The sequence below is a fragment of the Pseudoliparis swirei genome, chromosome 19, assembly GCF_029220125.1.
Source record: "Pseudoliparis swirei isolate HS2019 ecotype Mariana Trench chromosome 19, NWPU_hadal_v1, whole genome shotgun sequence".
In the NCBI taxonomy this organism is placed as follows: Eukaryota; Metazoa; Chordata; class Actinopteri; order Perciformes; family Liparidae; genus Pseudoliparis; species Pseudoliparis swirei.
In genome coordinates this window covers 2,154,019-2,179,794 of record NC_079406.1, presented here as the reverse complement: position 1 = coordinate 2,179,794, position 25,776 = coordinate 2,154,019, and the positions used below count along the sequence as shown (strand labels likewise).

General features: G+C 48.9%; 1 protein-coding gene across 4 annotated transcripts; it reads left to right on the top strand.

Moving 5' to 3' along the window:
* The first annotated feature begins 613 nt into the window (after window positions 1-613).
* sh3tc2 (SH3 domain and tetratricopeptide repeats 2) lies at window positions 614-24,927 on the top strand. 4 transcript variants are annotated; one of them, XM_056439219.1, is made up of 24 exons: window positions 815-878; window positions 1,014-1,217; window positions 4,011-4,098; window positions 5,234-5,329; window positions 6,072-6,221; window positions 6,688-6,815; window positions 7,568-7,673; window positions 7,983-8,126; window positions 11,329-11,530; window positions 11,618-11,691; window positions 12,532-12,727; window positions 12,923-13,062; window positions 13,953-14,003; window positions 14,078-14,385; window positions 15,532-15,726; window positions 15,798-16,658; window positions 17,151-17,371; window positions 17,463-17,629; window positions 18,438-18,615; window positions 18,711-18,861; window positions 19,879-20,001; window positions 20,686-20,836; window positions 21,450-21,646; window positions 24,365-24,927. In XM_056439219.1, exons 3-24 carry the CDS (start codon window positions 4,074-4,076, stop codon window positions 24,920-24,922), a joined length of 4,422 nt encoding a protein of 1,473 aa, XP_056295194.1. In that variant the 5' UTR covers window positions 815-878; window positions 1,014-1,217; window positions 4,011-4,073; the 3' UTR covers window positions 24,923-24,927. The 4 variants fall into 4 exon arrangements, with proteins under 4 accessions (XP_056295192.1, XP_056295193.1, XP_056295194.1 ...); XM_056439218.1 differs by lacking the exon at window positions 1,014-1,217 and having other exon boundaries at window positions 795-878; XM_056439217.1 differs by lacking the exons at window positions 1,014-1,217; window positions 4,011-4,098 and having other exon boundaries at window positions 614-878.
* The last annotated feature ends 849 nt before the right edge of the window (window positions 24,928-25,776 follow it).

The window sequence follows — 25,776 nt, the reverse complement described above, 5'->3', positions numbered from 1 at the left end:
GTCACCGGAGAATATCTGACATTTCAGTGGAATGCCGGCCGTGTGTGTGTGTTGGTTTAGGTGTGTGTGTGTGTGTGTGTGTGTGTGTGTGTGTGTGTGTGGCTCGATAGGGCAGGACTGTGAAGCTCCTCTGGAATGAAGACGAGGTGTGGACACAAACCAGCTGATTCTATGTGACGCTAACCTGCTGAGTGTGTGTGTGTCTAGTGTGTGTGTGTGTGTCTAGTGTGTGTGTGTGTGTGTGTGCTTGTGTTGGACCAAACTGGTGCGACTGGTGTGGCAGAATGCGGAAATAATATATAAAAGGGAAGTTGTGACACAAAACAGCCGGTACAGGTTATCACGGGTTGAAGATGATTAAAATGCAATTATAACATGACGTAATTCCACTGGTTCAGACTCCTGTAAGGGTTTGACTGAGAGAGAGAGAGAGAGTGTGTGTGTGTGTGTGTGTGTGTGTGAGAGAGTGAGTGAGAGGAGGGGGGGGGGGGGTGGAGGCCGTGGCCTTGTTGTCCCACAGAGATCATGGGAGGAGTTAACAGCAAAAACCTCCTCAGTCAGTGACATGGTGTCTGGGATAGCCTCACACACACACACACACACACACACACACACACACACACACACACACACACACACACACACACACTCACACACACACACACCGGCTCACACACTCTCACTGACTCACACACTTCTGTTCTCCTCCGTGATAGCGGAAAATGACAGCAGCTCGCCAGTTAAAGTGGCGACACACACACACACAAACAAACAGAGAGAGACACACACACACACACGCACACACACACAGACACACACACATTCTGCAACGCACGTGAGGAATGAAATGAGAGCGGAGAGCTGGAAGCAGCACACAGGTGAGAGCTGTTTATTTTTTCTACTTTCAATGCGTCTCTCCATGTGAGAGCTTGAGTTATAACAGTGTTGTAAAAGTGTTATAACACTGTTATAACACTGTTATAACTGTGTCTTCTGCACTTTGCTCTCGTTAGCTGAAGCAGCCGTCGGTCCGCTAGCAGCAGGACAACATGGCGGGGACTTTATTCCGTGTCCTCGGTGCTTGGTCATGAGCCTGAGATCTTCCTCACGTGACCACAGTCTTCTTCACTCCATTCTAACTCTGGGAATAAACTTCCTCAATGTGTCTGAATGCTGTCAGTGTGGGAATCTCCCTGCAGGCAGCGGGTGGCACGCATGTGAGCTAACGGGGCTAAACTTAGAGTCCATACCCCCCCCCCCAGCCCCTCCACCACCCCCCCCCCCTCCCTCCCCCAGCTCCTATTTCTCTCCACTAACTCCTCTTCCACATTCTACCAACCGGGATCGTACATCCGCACATACACACTACACACACACTACATACACACACTACACACACACACACACACACACTACACACACTACACACACACACTACACACACTATATACACACTACACACACTACACACACACTATATACACACACTACACACACACTATATACACTACACACACACACTACATACACACACTACATACACACTACATACACACTAAACACACACCACATACACACTACACAAACACTACACACACACTAGATAACACACTACACACACACTACATACACACTACACACACTACACACACACTAGATAACACACTACACACACACTATATACACACTACACACACTACACACACACTACATACACACTACACACAAACTCCACACACACCACATACACACTACACACACTACACGCACACTACACACACACCACACACACATTACACACACACACCGCCTCGACATCCTCTTTTCTGTCCCGGCCAGACAACGCTGACGCCGCGAGTTTCTCGTGAGGTTGAACGTTCCTGTCACACACACACACTCACGCACACACACACACACACACTCACGCACACTCACAGACACACACACACACACACACTCACAGACACACACATGTGGTTCCAGACCCGTGAGGTCCTGGGGGGTTCTGGGGGTCTGCGGTCCTCGGACTCTTTGTGAGTCGGTGTGTGACACTGACCACAGGGCGAACGCTGTCTGGCCTTCTAGCTGACCGGGAACCACGGCTTGATCAACAGGTGGTCGCCATTGTTTTTCACTTCAAATACCATAAATAATACTATAAATAATACTATAAATAATACCATCAATAATACTATAAATAATACCATAAATAATACTATAAATAATACCATCAATAATACTATAAATAATACCATAAATAATACTATAAATAATACTATAAATAATACCATCAATAATACTATAAATAATACCATAAATAATACTATAAATAATACTATAAATAATACCATCAATAATACTATAAATAATACCATAAATAATACTATAAATAATACCATCAATAATACTATAAATAATACCATAAATAATACTATAAATAATACCATCAATAATACTATAAATAATACTATAAATAATAACATAAGTAATAACATAAGTAATACCATGTGTAATACTATAAGTAATAACACAAGTTCTAACATAAGTAATAATATAAGTAATACCAGAAGTAATACCAGAAGTTATAACATAAGTAATACTATAAGTAATAACATAAGTTGGATAAGATGTGTTTTTTAGTTATTCTTTGTGGTTAAATGAGCAGATATATTCAGATTAAACAAAAGAAACTACAATAATTAATCATTCAAAGCAACTCAAACACCAACTAAAAGAATTATTAAAATATAATATTCATAATGGTGTAACCATAGCGACACGCAGCTCGGTGCTATCAGAGAGAAAGTCAGATACACACTTTATAGTTTTATGTTATTTTTGAGCATAAAAAATGAGTTTGTTTAAAAAAAGGTTGAAGTTCACGTCACCGGAGACAAACTGTAGCAAACAGAGGCCACAGCGTCCTGCCTCACACACACACACACACACACACACACACACACACACACACACACACACACACACACACACACACACACACACACACACACACACACACACACACACTCAACCTCCGGTGGCAGAGAGTTGTGTTGATGAACTGAACCTCCATCTATACCACTACCCCCCCCCCCCTCCACCCCCCCCCCCCTCGTTGTGACCTTGCAGTCCCTGAGTGGCGTTGCCTTACAGCGGCTCAGCAATACGCACACAACACACACAAGACACACACACAAGACACACACAACACATACACAAGATACACACACAATACACACATAACACACACAATATACGCACAAGATACACACACACATGCCAGACACAGACACACACAACACAGACACAAAACCCACACACGACAAACACATCAGACACACACATACACACACACAGACACACACACAAGACACACACACATTGTCTCTGACAAACATTCTGTGCATATTTCCACCGACACACATGGGGAACACAGGGAAGCTCTCACTGAGGCCTGTCCCCCTCACACACACACACCTACACACACACGCACACACACACGCACACACACACACACACACACACACTGATATCAATCCCACAGAGTACTTTGTGCATTCAGTGACTGGACTGGGCAGCTACTGGGGAGAGAGAGAGAGAGAGAGAGAGAGAGAGGAGAGAGAGAGAGAGGAGAGAGAGAGGGAGAGGAGAGAGAGAGAGTGAGAGAGAGAGAGATGCTTGTGGGAGGAGGGAGATAGAGAGCAAGAGACAGAAGAGGGATTAAAGAAACCGACCCAGCCAGATAGAGGTGAAGAAGATGAGGCTCGCGGTGGGACAGAGGCGACGCGCCCAGTGAGCTCTGAGGGAGGAGACACCGGAGAAGGAGGGGAACAGGGGAACAGGGCTGTCCCGCAGAGAGGAAGAGAGTTGAGGGGGGGGGGGGGGGGTTCTGATGGCGCTGCTCTCCCGGAGCGGCGGGCTCCTGGGCCGGATGGCGTCCCGCTGCTGCAGGCCGCTGCTCGGCTGCTGCTGCGCGCCGCTCCTCAACGCGTGCCTCTCCTCCCTCACAGGTCGGTCTGCTGCGGGACGGCCTCACGCTGAGAGAGCGCCGCTGGTAGAGCTGCGCGCGCAGCATGGGTGACGCGCTTAGCCGAGAAGGTAACGAGGGTTAGTGGCGTGGGCTGCGCGAGGAGGAGAGGAGGAGAGGAGGAGAGGAAACAGGCTGCTGCGGTCCCCTCGGCCTACTGTCACGCTGCGTTGTGTTGGCATGGCCTCGTTGCGTTGTTGTTGTTGTTGTTGTTGTTGTTGTTGTTCGGCCTTCAGATAATAACCGTGCTGCTGTGTTCTACCACTGACACGCATGGAAACTAGAGACTTTTATTAACTTTATTTTCGGTTTTAAAAAAAAGAAGGTTTAAATGGTGTGTGTCTGACATACAAAGTGGAGGCGTCAGCTCTGTCACTGCAGCTGTGTGAGTGTGTGTGTGTGTGCGTGTGTGTGCCAGAAGTGTGTGTGTGGGTGTGTCCACGCCCCCAAACCCAGCCCCTCCCCCCCACTAAGCGAAATTTAGAAACTTTTTTTCGAGTTTCTTTAAAAAAGAGAGTTAAATGGTGTGTGTCTGTGTGTCTGACATAACACGTGGAGGACTCTGTCACTGCAGCTGTGTGTGTGTGTGTGTGTGTATTTGTGCCAGGCCTGTTTGCCCCCCCCCCCCACACACACACACTAACCAAAGGCTTGAAACTTGTCGTCTCCAATATAAACAGATGCCTCCAACCTCCATTATCGCTCTTTTGTTGCTGTTGTTGTTGTTGCTGTTGTTGCTGTTGTTGTTGTTGTTGTTGTCTAATCGCTACAAAATACAAAGCATTAAACACGTCAACCTGCTTCACGGCAGCTGGACCTCCTGGAGTCTCCTCCGCTGTCACAGCCAACAAACACCCAAACGGCCTAAAGGGGCGATGTTGTTGTTGTTGTTTACACTTTGGTTTCCATGTAAACAGTAGGTTCTGCCACGAGCCACGTTTTATTTTATTTTTTAGACTAGTGGTTCCCCCCAAAATTCCCAATATATAATATATAATATAATTCAGTTTATGAACTTAAACTTATATTTTATTGAATATTTATGAAATAACTTTTTCCAAAGGCTTCTTTTTTTCAATGGAGGCTCATTTTAAATATATTTAAAACCCATCTCCCGTGCCCCCCTTTGACAACCCCTCTCTACTGACCGATTAGATGACTGTTAAATGTCCTGGTTCTGGTTCTGACCCGGTTCCCTGCTCACAGACATCTCCCCTGCCGAGCTGGACGCCCTCTGGAGGGAGCCGGACGCGCTCGGGGAAGCCAGCCAACACGTCTCCGGAACCGACATCATGACCCGAGGTAGACGGCCGCGCACCGGGCATCTGAGTCCAGCGGGCTCGGTCCGGGGGGGTTTGGGTTTGGGCTCATTGGATCCACAGAGGAAGAGTTCTGGACGACGTGTCCCTGCACCGGGCAGCAGCTGCTCTCATAAATGAGTTGGGATGGAGATCATTTACCATGACAACAAGTCGTGGAGAAGTGGCTGGAACATCGAGTTTCTGCAAGTTCTTCAGTACCAAAGCTAACTTGTAAAAATCCACCTGAATCGACACTTTTAGTTGTACAATTCACTGTAATATTAACATTATTAAAGGTCCACTTTATATTATATTAAATATTATAATAATAGACATGCATCAACTTAGACCAGCGTTAAGTCCACTTTATATTATATAATATATTATAATATTAGACCAGCGTTAAGTCCACTTTATATTATATTTATAATATTAGACCAGCATTAAGTCCACATTATATTATATTATATTTATAATAGTAGACCAGCATTAAGTCCACATTATATTATATTAAATATTATAATAATAGACCAGCATCAACTTAGACCAGCGTTAAGTCCACTTTATATTAGATAATATAATATACACAAATACTCTTTTGTCGGACCCAGTGCTCTACCACAGGACTTCAACCTCCTGTACGACGACATGCTGTTTTATTAAAGGACAACAATAGGGATCGCCACCTCATGCCGTAGAGGAGACACTGGACCAATTGCAGCACCTTGGTTGTTCTCTTCCAGCTGCAGGTGAGGAGGATGACGGTCCAGCGGTGGAGGCGGGCGAAGGAGGGGCGGAGCCTGGTAAAGGAGGGGCGGAGCCTGACAACTACTGGAAGAAGAAGGAGGCCTTGAGAGGAAGCACTATGTCACTGGGAGATAAATTCTCCTCAGGTACATTTAAAGACTCCTGTGTGTAACTGTTACAGGTTCTAGCTTCACATGACTTATATATGTACGCGTGCTTATCATCCCACTAATGTTCTGCTCAGTCAGCAGTCTCCCCAGGTTCTTCCTCTCAAATGGATGTAAATGGCCACGCAGAGTCCAGGAAGAGGCCTAATGGTTCCGCTATTCCCCCGGTGCTGAACTCCCGGAGCATTACGCCGGAACATGAGCTCCTGCAGAAAAGCTTTAATGAACTCTGGAAAAACTTTTGTCTCTCCAGAGATGTTTTTTTCCTTTTACTCAGCGACTCCAGGGCGATGTGTGATGAATATCATCAAGAAGACATTTAGTTGGTTTACTCCTGATGATACATCCTCTCTCTCTCTCTCTCTCGTTCTCCCAGCACATTTCTTCCTGCTTTCCATTTTTTCCCCAGGAGGAGTAACCGCTCTCCTCCGATCTTCCCTCCCAGAGATCGAGCTGCTGTTCACGGGGCGGCGGCGCTCCAGCGAGCAGCCCGACCACGTCCTGCAGGAGGCGCTGCGCACCCGCCTCCGGGTGGTGGAGAGCAACAGCCAGGACGTCATCCAGCTCTTCAAGGTGAGCGACGTCACACCTGACAGTGACGTCACACCCAGTGACATCACACCTGACAGTGACGTCACACCCAGTGACATCACACCCAGTGACATCACACCCAGTGACATCACACCCGACAGCGACATCACACCTGACAGTGACGTCACACCCAGTGACGTCACACCCAGTGACATCACACCCAGTGACGTCACACCTGACAGTAACGTCACACCCAGTGACATCACACCTGACAGTGACGTCACACCTGACAGTGACATCACACCCAGTGACGTCACACCTGACAGTGACGTCACACCTGACAGCGACATCACACCCAGTGACATCACACCTGAGAGTGACATCACCTCAGATAGTGACATCACACCCAGTGACATCACACCCAGTGACATCACACCTGACAGTGACGTCACACCTGACAGCGACATCACACCCAGTGACATCACACCTGAGAGTGACATCACCTCAGATAGTGACATCACACCCAGTGACATCACACCCAGTGACATCACACCTGACAGTGACGTCACACCTGACAATGACGTCACACCCAGTGACATCACACCTGAGAGTGACATCACCTCAGATAGTGACATCACACCCAGTGACATCACACCTGAGTGACATCACACCCAGTGACATCACACCTGACAGCGACATCGCCTCAGACCTTCGCTTCACGAAGACGAAGGTGCACTCACATCGTGTCGATATGTCTTCTTCATCTCCTGTGATTGAGACGTTTGTCTCTGCAGGACCTGTCGGCTCGTCTGGTGTCCGTCCACGCCGAGAAGGACAGCTTCGTCCTCACGTTCAAGACCGTGGAGGAAGTCTGGAAGTTCTCCACTTACCTGGCCTTAGGTAAAAGAAACGACCCGTATATACCCCATCAACACATCACCTTCCTCCTGACGTTGTTGAGGGTTTAAAGGTGCCGTGGAGGTGATGCACGTTGGGAACCAATCAGGATTCAGCAAACGTTTCGCAGATGAACAAGCCCCGCCCACAAAGCCCATAACGAAGTGTTTGAGCAATAAACAAGTAGATTAAAAAAAGAAAACTGATATTGGAGAAAAACAAAGAATTTGAAACATTTCACAAAAATGAAGGCGCGGTCAACAGGTGTATTGTTGTTGCTGTGCAGCGATGACATCACTGTGTGTGTCCCAGGTTACGTGGCTCGCTGCCTGGAGAACTTCCTGTGTGATCAGACCTTCTGGCTGGACCCCGAGCTGCTCGGCGACCTGCAGATCACCGTCACCGTGGACGAGGAACGGCTGGCCACCCTCTACCTGGGCCTGCTGCTGCAGGAGGGTGAGTAACACCTGGGCCTGCTGCTGCAGAGGGGTGAGTAACACCTGGGCCTGCTGCTGCAGGGGGGTGAGTAACACCTGGGCCTGCTGCTGCAGGAGGGTGAGTAACACCTGGGCCTGCTGCTGCAGGGGGGTGAGTAACACCTGGGCCTGCTGCTGCAGGGGGGTGAGTAACACCTGGCCACCCTCTACCTGGGCCTGTTGCTCCAGGAGGGTGAGTAACACCTGGGCCTGCTGCTGCAGGGGGGTGAGTAACACCTGGCCACCCTCTACCTGGGCCTGCTGCTGCAGGAGGGTGAGTAACACCTGGGCCTGCTGCTGCAGGGGGGTGAGTAACACCTGGGCCTGCTACTGCAGGGGGGTGAGTAACACCTGGGCCTGCTGCTGCAGGGGGGTGAGTAACACCTGGCCACCCTCTACCTGGGCCTGCTGCTGCAGGAGGTTGAGTAACACCTGGGCCTGCTGCTGCAGGGGGGTGAGTAACACCTGGGCCTACTGCTGCAGGAGGGTGACTAACACCTGGGCCTGCTGCTGCAGGGGGGTGAGTAACACCTGGGCCTGCTGCTGCAGGGGGGTGAGTAACACCTGGCCACCCTCTACCTGGGCCTGCTGCAGCAGTGGGGTGACTAACACCTGGGCCTGCTGCTGCAGGGGGGTGAGTAACACCTGGGCCTACTGCTGCAGGGGGGTGAGTAACACCTGGGCCTGCTGCTGCAGGGGGGTGAGTAACACCTGGCCACCCTCTACCTGGGCCTGCTGCTGCAGGAGGTTGAGTAACACCTGGGCCTGCTGCTGCAGGGGGGTGAGTAACACCTGGGCCTACTGCTGCAGGAGGGTGAGTAACACCTGGCCACCCTCTACCTGGGCCTGCTGCAGCAGTGGGGTGACTAACACCTGGGCCTGCTGCTGCAGGGGGGTGAGTAACACCTGGGCCTACTGCTGCAGGGGGGTGAGTAACACCTGGGCCTGCTGCTGCAGGGGGGTGAGTAACACCTGGCCACCCTCTACCTGGGCCTGCTGCAGCAGTGGTGACTAACACCTGGGCCTGCTGCTGCAGGGGTGAGTAACACCTGGCCACCCTCTCCCTGGGCCTGCTGCTGCAGGGGGGTGAGTATCACCTGGCCACCCTCTACCTGGGCCTGCTGCAGCAGGGGTGACTAACACCTAGGCCTGCTGCTGCAGGAGGGTGAGTAACACCTGGGCCTGCTGCTGCAGGGGGGTGAGTAACACCTGGGCCTGCTGCTGCAGGGGGGTGAGTAACACCTGGCCACCCTCTACCTGGACCTGCTGCAGCAGGGGGGTGACTAACACCTGGGCCTGCTGCTGCAGGAGGGTGAATAACACCTGGGCCTGCTGCTGCAGGGGGGTGAGTAACACCTGGCCACCCTCTACCTGGGCCTGCTGCAGCAGTGGGGTGACTAACACCTGGGCCTGCTGCTGCAGGGGGGTGAGTAACACCTGGGCCTACTGCTGCAAGGGGTGAGTAACACCTGGGCCTGCTGCTGCAGGGGGTGAGTAACACCTGGCCACCCTCTACCTGGGCCTGCTGCAGCAGTGGGGTGACTAACACCTGGGCCTGCTGCTGCAGGGGGGTGAGTAACACCTGGCCACCCTCTACCTGGGCCTGCTGCTGCAGGGGGGTGAGTAACACCTGGCCACCCTCTACCTGGGCCTGCTGCAGCAGTGGGGTGACTAACACCTGGGCCTGCTGCTGCAGGGGGGTGAGTAACACCTGGGCCTACTGCTGCAGGGGGGTGAGTAACACCTGGGCCTGCTGCTGCAGGGGGGTGAGTAACACCTGGCCACCCTCTACCTGGGCCTGCTGCAGCAGTGGGGTGACTAACACCTGGGCCTGCTGCTGCAGGGGGGTGAGTAACACCTGGCCACCCTCTACCTGGGCCTGCTGCTGCAGGGGGGTGAGTAACACCTGGCCACCCTCTACCTGGGCCTGTTGCTCCAGGAGGGTGACTAATCCCTGGTCCTTTTGCTCCAGGGGGGTGACTAATCCCTTGTCCTTTTGCTCCAGGGGGTTGACTAACACCTAGGCCTGCTGCTCCAGGGGGGTGACTAACTCCTGGGCCTGCTGCTCCAGGAGGTTGAGTCCATGCTATAGACGCCCAGTCAGCATTTTGGGAATAGATTAATTCTTAAACCATAACAGGGTGATAACATAACATATGAGGAATACAATATTTTTGTTCAAACTTACACTTTTAATCTTTTTGCCCTTTTGGCTATTAAAGGATCTCTGTGTGAAAACCTTCAGCGTATTTGGAGTATTTTAAGTAGTTTTTGTCAAAAGCCTCTTGAATCTTTGTCACGGTACTTCTGTCTGAACCAACTTTGGCTGCCATTTGATCCCAATTATTTTAAAATCCATTTCCACTGACCCCAATTAACACCAGGAAAGGCTCAGGAATGTACTGTCACGCATGACTTTGGACAAATGATACTTTATTGTTATCTTATTTGCCAAATTACTAATTATAAAAGACTTCTAAATAAAAGTCAGAATTATGATGATTTCAAATTATGGCCAAAAACTGATCTTTTAAATTTAATACATGTGAATTAAGAGGACCTGGATGTCTGTGAGAGTTAGCAATTAGCTAAATACTCATTATAAACTAGTCATTGTGCTACAGCATCACCACTAATCCATAAGAATGGATATTGATTTCCTGCTGGACATTTCCCAGAGGCAAAAAGCCTTTGGAAATGTACAATAAAATTGCAGCGCTGGCAAATAGTTCTGAGAGTTACATTAAAGTAATAAAGGAGCGGAGGTAAAACATCCATCATGTCCCCGTGACGGAATGATGCTTCATGCTAAAAGCTGGAAGCTGGAAGCTTGATGCTGGAAACTGGAAACTAGAAGCTGGAAGCTGGAAGCTGGAAACTGGAAGCTGGAAACTGGAAACTGGAAGCTGGAAGCTGGAAGCTGGAAACTGGAAGCTGGAAGCTGGAAGCTGGAAGCTGGAAACTGGAAGCTGGAAGCTGGAAACGAGAAGCTGGAAGCTGGAAGCTGGAAACGAGAATCTTGAAGCTGGAAAGGAGAAGCTTGAAGCTGGAAGCTGGAAAGGAGAATCTTGAAGCTGGAAACGAGAAGCTTGAAGCTGGAAGCTGGAAAGGAGAAGCTGGAAGCTTGATGCTGATTCTTTGGGTAACTGGTTTGCGTCGGGTTTCTCTCTCTCTTCTCTCAGGCTCCTTCTTCGCCAAGGCGCTGTTCACCAGAAGCGACGAAGACGAGGACAACGAGGAGCAGCTGCAGTTCAAGAAGAACGAGCTGCTGATGGTGAGGGACACGGGGCAGGACAGCATGTGGGAGGGCGCCATGCTGTCCACCGGGCGCCACGGCCTGGTGCCGGTCAACGCCATGCAGCCGCTGCCGTACCCCTTCTACCAGTGAGTCGCGCCGCGCTCCTCCAGCGGCTTCCTGTTACGGATGCAGACGTCGGACATGAGTTTAAACTCCACTTCCTGTTTGGTCAGGTGGTTTCTGAGGAACTACCCGGGCAACGCCGGATGCTCGCCGGCAAACACGGAACCGTTTGAACACGCCATCGGTAAAACAAATGGTTTCTTTTAGGCCTAAGGTGGATTCATTCAACGTTTTTGAGAGGAATATAACTTTTGTGTGCAACTATAAAAAATATATAATAATATATAAAATGGGAGGAAAAATAAATATATAAAATAAATATATAATAATATATAAAATGGGAGAACAATTTTAAGTAACAATATTTTTTTTTCAGTGTGCAAAAAAAGTTTTTATTTTGTGTTTGTAAAGTCAGCAAAAAAAAGGATTAATATCAAACTCACTTCCTATTAAGGGGAACACAAAGCAGTGCACATCCATCAATGTGTGGATCAATACTAACATGTTTATGCATATAGCAGCGCCGACACTTGTGAAAAGCATTCTAACTTAATTGTTTTGCTTCCTCACAAATCTCCTGCAGAATTAAAAAAATATATATATCAAGAGTATAAAGATCGATGTAAATATGAGTTAAAGTACATATTTACTGTGTTATGTACCTGCAAATATTTCCAAATAAAAAAAATAATTACAAAAAATTAAAGGCCATACAATCACCTTTTCTTAAAGAAATTGAAGAAAAATATCTTGCCCTTTTATTTTGAAGGTTTCAAAAATGAATGGATTTACGAGACATTTACTTATGTAAAATATTTTACACTAAAAGAAACAATACTCAAATGCAAAAAGAGTTATTTAACAATATATTTGAGTAGTTTATACATTTATATGTTACAGTTGCAACCCTTTGAGGGCAGAAATGATGCTTATACATGAGTTTGACACCCCTGATCTACAGTATCATCCCACTTGTCCATATTGACCTCTCAACCTCTCAACCTCTCCTCATCACGCCCCTCAGTGACCGGTTCCTGCGTCGCAGTGGTGGACCACAGCCCGGGGGACCGGGATGAACTCCAGCTCAGCCTGGGGGACATCGTGGAGGTCCGGGGTCTCCTGGTCCGGGGTCTGGATGTCTTCATCGCGACGCACTCCTGCACGGGTCACACGGGCTTCATCCACAAGGCCCACGTCAAGCCTCTGGACACCACGCCGCTGTACGGACATCCATTCCTCTCAGTCGCGTAACGCCGTGAATTCAAACAGTCCGATGATGTTTTTGCACTTTGTCTTTTAAATCATCGCGAGTCGCCTCTAGTTTGTCTTCTTTGAACTCGTTGATATCGTTGTGCCGTCTGGAGGGGTGAGACGGGGACACGGGTGACAATGGCGCCTTTGTTCCCCTCGCACAGCGACGGGCGGCTGGTCTTCCTGACGCAGGAGGAGCGGAGCGGCCTCGCTCGGGTTAACCCCTGCAGCGCCGAGCCGGTCGACGGCGGCGGCCTGCTGGAGAGACTCTTCTCCTCCGACATCAGCAGCGTGTACCGGCTGGGTAAGAGAACCCAGAAGAACCTCTGGAACCCAACGGGAACGTCTCCTTGGGCTCCTGAAGAGGGTTCCCTCTCGATCCCCATCTGGGACACGTACGCCTGCACACAGAAAAATAATGGTTCTTAATTGGTTCTTTTAAAGGCTTTGTGGTTCTACGAAGAACCGTCACCGACTAGAGAACCATTTATTCGTTTGAGGCAACTTTATAGGTTCTTTGAAGAACTATTTAAGGACGTGGATCTTTAGAGAACCCTGGTTTGAAAGGTTCTTTGAGGAACCAGAAATGGTGCCTTAAAGAACCATGTTTTGAAGGTTCTTTGAAGAACTATTTAAAGAAGTGGTTCTTTAAAGAACCCTGGTTTAAAAGGTTCTTTGAGGAACCAGAAATGGTGCCTTAAAGAACCATGTTTTTAAGGTTCTTTGAAGAACTATTTAAAGAAGTGGTTCTTTAAAGAACCCTGGTTTAAAAGGTTCTTTGAGGAACCAGAAATGGTGCCTTAAAGAACCATTTTTTGAAGGTTCTTTGAGACACCTTTATAGGTTCTTTGAAGAATCCTTTAAGGAAATGGTTCTTTAGAGAACCCTGGTTTAAACGGTTCTTTGTGGAAGCATAAATAGTGCCTTTAAATTTCTTTGAGATACCTGTATAGGTTATTTGAAGAACTCTTCAAGGAAATCGTGCCTTAAAGTACCATTTTTTAAAGGTTCTCTGAAACACCTTTAGAGGTTCTTTGAAGACCTCTTCAAGGAAATAGTTCTTTAGAGAACCCTGGTTTGAAAGGTTCTTTGTGGAACCATAAATGGTTCTTCTACGCCGTCACTCTGAAGAACCGTTTCCGGTTCCAGATGGAACCTTCCGAGCGTGTATTGATTCCCGTCGTGTGTTTTCAGACCGACTGGATGAGACGGACTTCCTGTACATCAGGAAGCGGCCCCGACACGGTAACGCCTCCGCCGCGCCGCAGACGCCGGCCCGCGCACGCCGGCCCTCCGCTCAGCGTCTGTCCTCTTCCCAGATCACAAGGTTCCTCCCAGCAGCCGCCAGAGCGTCATGTCGGACAGGAGCGGCGGCGGCACCCCCCCCTACCAGTCCTCCCCCCACACGTCTTTCTCGTACTCCTCCCATCGCCTGTCGCTCTATCAATCCCACAATCCTTTGCAACGCGACGGGGAGTGCCTGTCCTTCGCTCTGGACGACACCTTCAGGGAGATGGACGAGTTCCAGGAGGACCCGCCTCTGTCCTTGGAGGGGAACAGCTGGGAGGGGGAGGACTCCGAGTTCAGCGACCCCACGCTGACCCTGCTCAACCAGCCGCGCTTCCAGGTGTGCCGGTCTCACTGATCCACGAGCGATTAAGAGTTCTGGGTCCTGTGCTGTGTTCTATTGCTATGTCTGAAACAATAGGAGCAAAGTCAAGAAGTGTCGGTTCACATTTTACAAACCTGATCGTAAACATGCAAAAACAAAAAGGAAGTCAACGGTCTCTCTGTGTTGTTACTGCATGACGAGGCATGGAATTGGCGATCAATATAAACATTAACGATTTACCCGCGTGCACAAAGACGTCCTGAGCGTCGTCATCATCATCGTCATTGTAAAGTAGTTCTGAAACTGGGCACTTCGCAGATGATGGAAAACAGGCTTCCGGACGCACGTGAATTAAGTTATCAACATTTAATGGCAGGAAGGGTAAAACAAACCTTCAAGGCGCTCTTCCTCGGCTCCCGGCTCCTCCCCCCTCAGCCTTGCGGCCTCGAGGATCCCTGGAGAAGAGACCCGATTTCTCTAATCCACGGAGTTTTATACTCAATGTCACCGGCCCGGTCAAAACGTCACTTCCGGTCCAGACGCTAAACAAGTATTTTCACAATAAGAGTCCCGTCTTGTTATTGTCCGCATTAAAGTCACTTTCACAATAAAAGTCCCTTGTTATTAGAAGTCACTTGACGGAATTCAACCGGCCTCATCAATCTATAATACGAACATACAGTCACTCTCGTGCAATATACATTAATTCTTGCCATTTACATTTGCATAGAGTAAACATTACCCCTATGCTTCATAATACATTAATAACAATATCAATATTCTCCCGAATATTTTCTATTATAATATCTTTCTATATGTATTAATTTAAAACATAAGACCTCTGCAGATGTTATCAAAATAAACGATTACAACCTAACATCATCATCATCATCGTCATCATCGTCATCATCGTGTGACGTGTTAAAGAGAGTTCAAAAAATCATGTGGTCACACCAGTTACGGGCGAAACTTTACGGTCGACACGTCACATCAACGTTTCTCTGAAACTTTTATAACTTAAAGAAGTTACGAGTCAACATATAAAAAGGAAACATCAGTCGACGAGTCTCAGCGTCGTGTTCGCTGATGGTTCTCATCCCTTTGACCCGTCGCCTCTTCCACCTCGCGGCTCTTCCTGACTCTCTGCCGCATCTCTTCCAGGACGACCTCCTGCCGCTGTACGACCTTCAGTGTTCCTTCCTGCGGGTGACCTTCGGCGGGAGGACTGAGGACGAGCTGTCGGGTCACCTGGAGGGCGTCCGGGAGGGCGCCAAGAGGACGGGCCTGGACTGGGCCCACCGCCGGGCCTGCTTCCTCCTGGGGAGACTCTGCGCCCGGAAGCTGAAGCTGTCTCAGGTTCGAGCTTCTTCTCTGTCGTCGTTATGCGCGATCCGGACGTGACCGCCATCCTCCGTGCGTCTCCTCAGGCCCGCGTGTACTACGAGGAGGCTCTGGGCGTCGGCGTGGACGGCTTCTCCGACACGCCGCTCCTCGTCGCCCTCTACACGAACCTCACCGCCATCTACCTGAAGCAGCGCATGGCGGACAAGCTGCCGCCGACCCTGGAGAAGGCCGCGGCGCTGCTCCTCTGCCTGCCCTGCCACGCCTTCACCTCCGCGGACGAGCTGGAGCTGCTGCAGCTGCTGCTCCGGCGGTCGGTGGTGACGGCCGACAAGCACCTGGAGGCTCGCGTCTGCTTCCTCGTGGCCGGCCTCTTCCTCGCCCGCCGGAGGCCCGACGACGCCCTGCCCTTCGTGGAGCGGCTGCAGTTCCTCTCGGCGACGCTCTCCGCCGCCGAGGGGCGTCCCGTCGTCCCCCTGGACCTCAACTGGCTGCTGAGCCGGCTCTACCACCGGAAGCACATGCCGTACTTGGCGCTGGCGTCCCTGAGCCTGGACTCGAGGCCGGACCACTCGCTGCCCGACGCCTTCTGGAGGATCGAGCTGTTCGTCAGGAACTCGGTGCGCCTGAACCCGAGCTGGAACGAAGGCACCTCCCTGCTCCCCGCGCAGATTGTGACGTACCTGCAGCAGGCGCTGGTCATCGCGGAGCGAGGGGAGGAGCTGAAGACCCAGAGGGACCTGTGTCAGGGCCTGGCCACCGTCTACCTGCAGCACGGCGCTCTGGACAAGGCGGTGCTCTGCGCCCGGCGGGCCGTGGAGACGGGGGGTCACATCAACGAGGAGGAGGGCTTCGAGGCCTCCGTGCTGCTCGGCTGGCTGCTGGTGTTGACGGGGGAGGCCGAGAGGGCCCGGAGCGTCCTGCAGCCGCTGCTCACGTCCCTCCAGGTACAGCACGACAACTCACCTGGATGGACGTCGGAGAAGAGCTCGGTTTATAAACGCCGAGACCAGAGTTTCGGTCTCTTTTTCAGGTGATAGCCCGTCCCCGCCCGGTTCTAACCATGTGTTTGTGGCCCCCGGAATCGCCACGTTATAGGCGACCGCTCAGTGTCGCCCCTAGTGGCCGTTCTTTATAACATTATAACTCCTTAAGAAAACGTGCCACAGACTCCAGACTTCGCAGAGACGGTCTCTGCAGGAAGTAGCACGAGGTCATGGCGCTGGATATTTTCTGTGACAGGGTTATTTCGATTTAAACATGCCAGAGTTTCGGTCTCCTTTTCAGGCGATAGCCCGCCCCCACCCGGTTCTAACCATGTGTTTGCTGTCTCTGTGGCCCCCGGAATCGCCCTGTTCTAGACGTTTGAAAACCGCTCAGTGTCGCCCTCTCCTGGCCGTTCTTTCTAACATGATATAACGTCAGTCTCCTTCCTCCAGGGCACAGACAGCCCCACGCAGCGCGGCGTGATCCACAACCTCCTGGCTCTGTGTCTGAGGCAGCAGGGCTGCGTCCCGGAGGCCGGGCGGCACCTCCACTCGGCCTTGGCGATCTCCAGGGAGAGCGGGCACCAGAGGAACCAGGCCCTGGCTCTGGCCAACCTGGGCTGCCTGGCGCTGGACGTGGGGGCGCCCCTGGTGGCCGAACGCTTCCTGGTCAGGTGAGAAAATCCGAGTCGTCATTTCCTCCCCCAACAAATGTAGAAAGAGTTTCATTGAAGAGGTGTTTACGGAGCGATTGTGTTTCCCCAGATCGCTACATCTGTTTCTGGAGCTCTGGGAAAGCCCCGTCGACGAGGAGCACGTCCAGACCTTCCTGTGGCTGGGGCGGAGCTACAAGGACAGGAGGCGGAGCCACGACAGCAGGGCTTGCTATGAAATGGGGCTGCTGATTGCACTGCATGCTGGGAACTTACACAGTGAGTACAAGTTAACATGAAAAGGAGAAACGTTGGGATTTAATTGTGAAAGGTAAGAAGGGAAGGAGTGGATCAGGTAGATCTACTGGATGTCTTTACATGAGGTGCATTTTTCGTAATATTCACGTTATATCGTGGGTGTGGAAAGGCCTCATATTTCCCAAAATACTGAACTTCTAATTTAAGTAATATAAGAATATATCTTTGACTCCTTTAAGTCTGATTACATAAGAGGTTGATATTAACAAAACAATCAGACATGTTTCTGGTAAAAACAAAACCTTTCAGTGACCCTGGTGGACACATTATGTAAATACATCGTGTGTCCTGTAATGTTTTCCATCTAAATCACAGGTGTCAAACACAAGGCCCGCGGGCCAAATCCGTCCCGCCGCATCATTTTCTGTGGCCCCTGACAGCTTGAAAGACATTTAGCGAAATTTAAGAAAAATTTGTGCTTTTATTTTGAAGGTTTCAAATTAAATGGATTCATGTTGTAATATTAGAGGCATTTATTTTTGTACAATATCTCTACACTGAAATAAACAATAATCAAATGCAAACAGAGTTATTTAATATGTTCGAGGAGTTTATAAAGTGTTTCCGGCCCTTTAAGACGGCGGCCATGATGTATGACGTGGCCCACGGTGAAAATGAGTTCGACACCCCTGATCTAAATGTATCTGTGATAAGCTAATAATACAATCCATGCCAACCGTACAGTCGAGGTCAGACTTAACACACTTCTTATTGAGCGTCACGCGCGTATCGGTGTATTCAGCGTCTAGCTAACGTACTTTAATCGCAGGTCGGATGGTGGTGGCCAAAGTGCTGAGTCGAGTGTACGCCGACATGCTGCTGTACAGCCAGAGCATCGTGTACTACGAGCACTGTGTGTCGGTGTGCCGAGAGCTGAAGGACAAGCGGCTGGAGGGGGAGTACCTGGAGATCCTCAGCAGCCTCTACCTGTCGCTCAACACCGAACGGTGGAGCTCCGCCTCTCCGTCCCCATCGCTCTCACTCCTCCATCGTTTCATTTCTCCATCATTTCCCCACAATACCTTTGGTCTCTGTTCCGCAGGTCGTCTCGTAAATCTCTGGACTACACCAAGCAGAGCCTGAGGATTTCTATAGATCTGGGCAAGAGGGAGGAGGAGTCGGAGACCTGGCTGCAGGTGGGACGCATCTACTACCTCATCCAGGAGGACGAGCTGGCCGACATGTACCTGCAGGTGAGGGGAGGAGCTTCTGCTGTCGCCTGTAAACGAAAACACCTGCCTGAGAATGGTGTGTTACTACCATGCCACAGGCTTTCTGGATACATCTTCTGCCACCACCAACAACAACAACAACTTAAGGCAGCAATAATCGGAAAGGAAATTATAGTAGATTAGGTTATTATTTTAGGTATTTAAGGTATTTAGGTGTTATTATTTTACTTTTAATGTAAATGTTGTTTTCTAAGTCTAAGTGTTTTTGTGAAAATGTATCATGCTGTACTGCATTTTATGTATTTGTATTGTATTGTAATGTTTTTTGCCTGGACCCCAGGAAGAATAGTCTCCACTACGGTGTGGACTAATGGGGATCCTTAATAAACTAAACTAAACTAAACTAAGCTAAACAACAACAACAACAACGTCCTACAATAGTCCAAATTGAACCAAATAAATATGTTAATCCATATTAAATGAGCAGCGAGCTGCTTTTCAGGGTTCATGCTATCATAAAAAACATGGAATAGTCATGGAGTTTTAAAAAGGTTATTTTCAAGCCTAAAAAATGTCAAAAGTTTTGGAAAAGTCGTAGAAATTTGTTATTTTTACATGTTCATTGAAGCCGAGTTTGAAATAATTCACCAAATAAATATGTTAATCCAGATTACATGAGCAGCGAGCTGCTTTTCAGGGTTCATGCTATCATAAAAACCTGGAAACGTCATGGAATTTTAAAAGGTTATTTTCAGGCCTAAAAAAAAGTCAAACGTTTTGGAAAAATCTTGGAAATTTGTTATTTTTACATGTTCATTAACGCCGATTTTAAAATAATTCACGGCTTTTTTCGCTGCGAGTGAACGTGACTGACCTGAAAAGTTCGGTGGCCATAGCAACAGTAGCTCAGGGATAATCCGCTATCATGTACACGCACCGGGATTTTACTAAATGTTTTGTCGTGGTAATTTGGTTTAAAGTCCCGTGAATCCAGCGGTCGGCGTGTGTGACCCGTGAGTTCATCTGTGTGGCGAACAGGCGGCGGTGAAGACGGCCCTGAGGATGAACGACCACCACTTCGTCATGAGCATCTACGAGGAGGCCGGAGACGTCTACTTCAAAGGCTCCAGGAACCGCATGGCGTCGGTGCCTTTCTACAGGGTGAGAGGCGTTTCCCCCATAATGCACTCTGTTACGTTTGATGCATTACATGTTTGTTTTTCGAACCGGACCCTATGAGACGTCATAGATCCATCTGCCTGATGGATCGTGGAATATGTCGACTACCAACTACGCCATGGCCCTGCTGAGACTCTGCCCACTGCTGAAGCTCCGCCCACTCCTCCTCTCTACCTCCACCTGATGGATGGTGGAGGTCTGGATGGTGGAATATGCCGACTACCAACTCTTCATCCACTCTTCGTCTTCATTGTGTTGTTCCTGTGTTTTAATGTGTGTGTAATGATTCCTTCTGGTCACATGACATCTATGACACCTGTCCATCCTGGAGAGGGATCCTCCTCTGTTCTCTCCTCAAGGGGTCTGACCTTTTACCCTGAAGGGTTGTTTGGGAGTTGTTCCTGATCCCATGTGAGGTCAAAGGTCAAAGGTCAGGGATGCCTATGTGTACAGATTGTAAAGCACTCTGAGGGGAATGTGTAGTTTGTGAAAATGGGCTCTACAAATAAACTGGATTAAAAACTGGATTGGCCCCGCCTCTCCGGCCCTTGTTGATTCTGGTTGGTCCTCGTGGGTGAATCCTTCCCTCTGAGTCTCTCTGGATGGAAGCGTCTCCTGATTGGATGACGTTGATGACGTCATCGTCTCCTCCGTGTGCGGCTGCAGGACGGCGCTCTCCCGTTCGCCCGCAGTGTGGACGACGTCCACTCCGAGTTCCGCCTGTTGAGTAAACTGACGGAGCTGCTGATGAAGCACGGCGAGCCGGAGGAGGCGCTGCAGTACGCCGAGCTCGCCGCGCAGAGCGCCGGGAAGACAGGTAGAGGGGCGGAGCCTCTTCTTCTTCTCCGTCCTCTTCTTTTTTCTCTTCCTCTTCTTCTCCTCCTACTCCTTCTTCTTCTTCTTCTCCATCCTCTTCTTTTTTCTCTTCCTCTTCTTCTCCTCCTACTCCTTCTTTTTCTTCTTCTTTTTTCTCTTCCTCTTCTCCTCCTACTCCTTCTTCTTCTTCTTCTTCTCCGTCCTCTTCTTTTTTCTCTTCCTCTTCTTCTCCTCCTTCTTCTTCTTCTTCTTCTCCGTCCTCTTCTTTTTTCTCTTCCTCTTCTTCTCCTCCTCCTTCTTCTTCTTCTTCTTCCTTTTCCTCTTCCTCTTCTTTTTCTCTTTGTCTTCTTTTTCCTCCTCTTCTTCCACTTCTTCTAATACAGGAAGTTTAAGATGCTGAAGTGACTTCTTCTTCTTCTTCTCCTTCCTCTTCTTTTTTTCTCTTCCTCTTCTTCTCGTCCTACTCCTTCTTCATCTTTTTCTTCTCCTACTCTTCCTCTTTCTTCTTCTCCTACTCCTTCTTCTTCTCCTACCATTCCTCCTTCTTCTCCTCCTCCTCCTCTTCCTCCTCCTCCATCCATGGTGTTGCAGTGTGAGTTCTTCTTCCTCCTCAGGTGTGCGTGTGAACGAGAGGACGGCCTTCCACCGTCTGGCCACCGTCCACTACGACCAGCAGCATTACGAGCTGGCGGAGAACTTCTACCTGAGGTCGGTGACCTTGTGTCCGGCCAGCCTGCAGGACGCCGCCGAGGCGCGCTACTTCACCAAGCTGTACTGCCGGCTGGGAGACCTCACCCTGCACCGGCTGAAGGTCACCGCGGGCTCATGTGTTTACGTTCATGTGTTTACATTCATGTGTTTACATTCATGTGTTTACGTTCATGTGTTTACATTCATGTGTTTACATTCATGTGTTTACATTCATGTGTTTATGTTTATGTGTTTACATTCATGTGTTTACATTTATGTGTTTACATTCATGTGTTTACATGACGGTCCAGGAGCACGACATGTTATATTTATGTGTTTACATGAGGGGAAGTAAAACAGGTAAAATAGGGGAAGCAAAACAGGTGAAATAGGGGAAGTAAAACAGGTAAAATAGGGGAAGTAAAACAGGTAAAATAGGGGAAGTAAAAGAGGTAAAATAGGGGAAGCAAAACAGGTGAAAAAGGGGAAGTAAAACAGGTAAAATAGGGGAAGTAAAACAGGTAAAATAGCAGAAGCAAAACAGGTAAAATAGGGGAAGTAAAACAGGTAAAATAGGGGAAGTAAAACAGGTAAAATAGGGGAAGCAAAACAGGTGAAATAGGGGAAGTAAAACATGTCAAATAGGGGAAGTAAAACAGGTAAAATAGGGGAAGTAAAAGAGGTAAAATAGGGGAAGCAAAACTGGTGAAAAAGGGGAAGTAAAACAGGTAAAATAGGGGAAGTAAAACAGGTAAAATAGCAGAAGCAAAACAGGTAAAATAGGGGAAGTAAAACAGGTAAAATAGGGGAAGCAAAACAAGTAAAATAGGGGAAGTAAAACAGGTAAAATAGGGGAAGCAAAACAGGTGAAATAGGGAAGTAAAACATGTCAAATAGGGAAGTAAAACAGGTAAAATAGGGAAGTAAAACAGGTGAAATAGGGAAGTAAAACAGGTCAAATAGGGAAGTAAAACAGGTCAAATAGGGAAGTAAAACAGGTAAAATAGGGAAGTAAAACAGGTAAAATTGGGAAGCAAAACAGGTGAAATAGGGAAGTAAAACAGGTAAAATAGGGAAGTAAAACAGGTAAAATGGGGAAGCAAAACAGGTGAAATAGGGAAGTAAAACAGGTAAAATAGGGAAGTAAAACAGGTAAAATAGGGAAGTAAAACAGGTAAAATAGCGGAAGCAAAACAGGTAAAATAGGGGAAGTAAAACAGGTAAAATAGGGGAAGTAAAACAGGTAAAATAGGGGAAGCAAAACAGGTGAAATAGGGGAAGTAAAACATGTCAAATAGGGGAAGTAAAACAGGTAAAATAGGGGAAGCAAAACAGGTAAAATAGGGGAAGCAAAACAGGTGAAAAAGGGGAAGTAAAACAGGTAAAATAGGGGAAGTAAAACAGGTAAAATAGCAGAAGCAAAACAGGTAAAATAGGGGAAGTAAAACAGGTAAAATAGGGGAAGCAAAACAAGTAAAATAGGGGAAGTAAAACAGGTAAAATAGGGGAAGCAAAACAGGTGAAATAGGGGAAGTAAAACATGTCAAATAGGGGAAGTAAAACAGGTAAAATAGGGGAAGTAAAACAGGTGAAATAGGGGAAGTAAAACAGGTCAAATAGGGGAAGTAAAACAGGTAAAATTGGGGAAGCAAAACAGGTGAAATAGGGGAAGTAAAACAGGTAAAATAGGGGAAGTAAAACAGGTAAAATAGGGGAAGTAAAACAGGTAAAATAGCGGAAGCAAAACAGGTAAAATAGGGGAAGTAAAACAGGTAAAATAGGGGAAGTAAAACAGGTAAAATAGGGGAAGTAAAACAGGTAAAATAGGGGAAGCAAAACAGGTGAAATAGGGGAAGTAAAACATGTCAAATAGGGGAAGTAAAACAGGTAAAATAGGGGAAGCAAAACAGGTGAAATAGGGGAAGTAAAACTGGTCAAATAGGGGAAGTAAAACAGGTAAGATAGGGGAAGCAAAACAGGTGAAATAGGGGAAGCAAAACAGGTGAAATAGGGGAAGCAAAACAGGTAAGATAGGGGAAGTAAAACAGGTAAAATAGGGGAAGCAAAACAGGTAAAAAGGGGAAGCAAAACAGGTGAAATAGGGGAAGCAAAACAGGTAAATAGGGGAAGCAAAACAGGTGAAATAGGGGAAGCAAAACAGGTAAAACAGGGGAAGCAAAACAGGTAAAATAGGGGAAGCAAAAAAGCTAAAATAGGGGAAGCAAAACAGGTAAAATAAGGGAAGCAAAATAGGAAAAATAGGGGAGGCAAAATAAGTAAAACAGGGGAAGCAAAACAGGTAAAATAGGGGAAGCAAAAAAGCTAAAATAGGGGACGAAAAACAGGTAAAATAAGGGAAGCAAAATAGGAAAAATAGGGGAGGCAAAATAAGTATTAAAGGGGCAGCAAAACAGGTAAAATAGGGGAAGTAAAACAGGTGAAATAGGAGCAGCGTGTTGAGGACATGAACTTTATTCAAAACGACGTGATGTTGGCGACATGTTTTCCATTTTTACATATTTGACATATTTTTGGTGACATACTCTACATCACGTCATCTGTTTTCCGGCCCTCACTCAGTGGCTTCGTTTCAAGACATTTTGAATTCATCTGTCGAAAAACGAACCTCATTCCTCAAAACTGAGCGACAGTTTTACAATGAAAACATGCTGACGCGGCGTTTGTTTCACCTCGCGTTCCTCTGGCTACGAGTGCCGCCAGCCGGGGTCTGAATGGAAGCAACAGACGTTTTATCTGGATCCTTCTCACGGTGTCTGTTGCCAATCAGAATGACGTATGTCATTAAAACCAGACCCCCCCCCCCGCCCCCCCCCTCCAGGACTCCTTCGACGCGGTGGGCTACTTCCACTTGGCTCTGGCGGCGGCGCTGGAGGACCGCGCCAACCCCGCGGCTCTGTACGTGGTCTACATGAAGCTGGCGGAGATCCACAGCCGCCACATGCCCGACGCCGCGCTGTGCCGACACTACGCCGACCGAGCCCGGGGTCTGAAGAGGGTTCTGTCTGGGGAGGAAGAGGAGCACGGAGAGGACGAAGACGTAGAGAAGGACGAGGACCCCGTCGGCGCTTCGCCGGGAAATGAAAACAGCGGAGGCAACTCGCCTCCGAGGACTGGCGCCGCTCACGGAGACGCGGAGGACGTACGCGCGGACGCCCGTACCGGAGAGGAGCGCGGCGACCCGGCGGACGCCTCGCGCTCCGAGTCGCAGGCCGCGGGCGGCGAGTCGTACAGCGACGGCGTCCCGAGCGAGACCTTCGAGACGGCCAGGGAGCAGATCTCGGACTCCAGCGGCTCCACCGGCACGTTACAAACTCACGACGCCGACGCGGCCGGCCGGTCGCCCGACGCCAAGCAGCGGGCGTGCATACAGATCTGATTTTTTTTTAAAAAGATGGCCGCCTGATGCCGAGCGCCCGGAGACCGTGAGAGGGACCGATGAAGCTGTGAGTGGAGCGCGGGGGAAGGAGATGAGCGCGACACACGCAGAGAACACGCCGACATCTCCTCCGTCTGGTTACGTGTTTCTCGACCAGCGCGATCAATATAATTCAGTTTATATCACGGAGCCCAATATCACAAATTACAAATTCCCCTCAGAGGGCACCCCTGACCTTTGACCTCACATCGGATCAGGAACAACATCAGCGGGACGTGAAGTCACAACGACTCCGGGGAGGAAGCAGAGTCATCAATGTGATGGAGAGAATGTAAATGCATCCATAAGGAGAGAGGAGAGGAGAGAGGAGCTCAGTGTATCCTAAGCGTCCATAAGGAGAGAGGAGAGGAGAGAGGAGCTCAGTGTATCCTAAGCGTCCATAAGGAGAGAGGAGAGGAGAGAGGAGCTCAGTGTATCCTAAGCGTCCATAAGGAGAGAGGAGGAGAGAGGAGCTCAGTGTATCCTAACGTCCATAAGGAGAGAGGAGAGGAGATAGGAGCTCAGTGTATCCTAAACGTCCATAAGGAGAGAGGAGAGGAGAGAGGAGCTCAGTGTATCCTAAACGTCCATAAGGAGAGAGGAGAGGAGAGGAGCTCAGTGTATCCTAAGCGTCCATAAGGAGAGAGGAGAGGAGAGAGAGGAGCTCAGTGTATCCTAAACATCCATAAGGAGAGAGGAGAGGAGCTCAGTGTATCCTAAACGTCCATAAGGAGAGAGGAGAGAGGAGCTCAGTGTATCCTAAACATCCATAAGGAGAGAGGAGAGAGGAGCTCAGTGTATCCTAAACGTCCATA

Bases quoted from the DNA above. Each gene is read 5' to 3' on its own strand.
- sh3tc2 (XM_056439217.1), top strand. From the start codon at position 848: ATGAGAGCGGAGAGCTGGAAGCAGCACACAG. The intron at 14,004-14,077 runs GTAACGCCTCCG...TCCTCTTCCCAG, and splicing joins CAGGAAGCGGCCCCGACACG to ATCACAAGGTTCCTCCCAGC. The intron at 17,630-18,437 runs GTGAGTACAAGT...CTTTAATCGCAG, and splicing joins GCATGCTGGGAACTTACACA to GTCGGATGGTGGTGGCCAAA.